The sequence below is a fragment of the Balaenoptera musculus genome, chromosome 7 (genome assembly GCF_009873245.2).
Source record: "Balaenoptera musculus isolate JJ_BM4_2016_0621 chromosome 7, mBalMus1.pri.v3, whole genome shotgun sequence".
In the NCBI taxonomy this organism is placed as follows: Eukaryota; Metazoa; Chordata; class Mammalia; order Artiodactyla; family Balaenopteridae; genus Balaenoptera; species Balaenoptera musculus.
The window spans coordinates 42,017,214-42,018,712 of NC_045791.1; the positions used below are offsets into that span (position 1 = coordinate 42,017,214).

Here is a 1,499-nt window from a genome sequence, read left to right on the forward strand (position 1 = left end):
GGAGGCGGTCGGCCGCTTCAGAATGAGGCTGAACATCTCTTTCCCGGCCACTGGCTGCCAGAAACTCATTGAAGTGGACGATGAACGAAAACTTCATACCTTTTATGAGAAGCGTATGGCTACAGAAGTTGCTGCTGACGCTCTGCGTGAAGAATGGAAGGGTTATGTGGTCCGAATCAGTGGTGGGAACGACAAACAGGGTTTCCCCATGAAGCAGGGTGTCTTGACCCATGGCCAAGTCTGCCTGCTACTGAGTAAGGGGCATTCCTGTTACAGACAAAGGAGGACTGGAGAAAGAAAGCGCAAATCTGTGCGGGGTTGCATTGTGGGTGCCAAATTGAGCGTTCTCAATTTGGTCATCGTAAAAAAAGGGGAGAAGGATATTCCTGGACTCGCTAAAACTACTGTGCCTCGTCGCCTGGGGCCCAAAAGAGCTAGCAGAATCCGCAAGCTTTTCAAACTCTCTAAAGAAGATGATGTCCGCCAGTATGTTGTGAAAGAGCCCCTAAACAAAGAAGGTAAGAAACCTAGGACCAAAGCACCCAAGATGCAGCGTCTTGTTACTCCACGTGTTCTGCAACACAAACGTCGGCGTATTGCTCTGAAGAAACAGCGTACTAAGAAAAATAAGGAAGAGGCTGCAGAGTATGCTAAGCTTTTGGCCAAGAGAATGAAGGAGGCCAAAGAAAAACACCAGGAAGAGATTGCAAAGAAATGGAGGCTGTCCTCTCTGAGAGCTTCTACTTCTGAGTCCAGTCAAAAATGAGATGTTCTAAGAGTAACAAATAAATAAGATCAGACATCAAAATAAAAAGATAATATAAGTTAAATCTTTAAAAATGGCAAAAAAGAAACTTATGTACTGTGAATTTTTTAGTATGGCCAAAGAATAAGAAGAGAGAAGCTTTTGTGGCAGCTTTTTTTTTTTTAACACATTTATTGGAGTATAATTGCTTTACAATGGTGTGTTAGTTTCTGCTTTATAACAAAGTGAATCAGCTATACATATACATATATCCCTATATCCCCTCCCTCTTGCGTCTCCCTCCCACCCTCCCTATCCCACCCCTCTAGGTGGTCACAAAGCACCAAGCTGATCTCCCTGTGCTATGTGGTTGCTTCCCACCAGCTATCTATTTTACATTTGGTAGTGTATATATGTCCATGCCACTCTCTCATTTCGTCCCAGCTTACCCTTCCCCCTCCCTGTATCCTCAAGTCCATTCTCTATGTCTGTGTCTTTATTCCTGTCCTGCCCCTAGGTTCTTCAGAACCATTTTTTTTTTTAGATTCCATATATATGTGTTAGCATACGGTATTTGTTTTATTCTTTCTGACTTACTTCACTCTGTATGGCAGATTCTAGGTCCCTCCACCTCACTACAAATAACTCAATTTTGTTTCTTTTTATGGCTGAGTAATATTCCACTGTATATATGTGCCACATCTTCTTTATCCATTCATCTGTCGATGGACACTTAGGTTGCTTCCATGTCCTG

At 43.0% G+C, this 1,499-nt stretch overlaps 1 protein-coding gene across 1 annotated transcript; it reads left to right on the plus strand.

The window, feature by feature from the left end:
• Positions 1–787, plus strand: LOC118898298 (40S ribosomal protein S6-like). Its single transcript, XM_036858510.1, has one exon. The coding sequence runs from the start codon at positions 23–25 to the stop codon at positions 764–766; it is 744 nt and encodes a 247-aa protein (XP_036714405.1). The 5' UTR covers positions 1–22; the 3' UTR covers positions 767–787.
• The last annotated feature ends 712 nt before the right edge of the window (positions 788–1,499 follow it).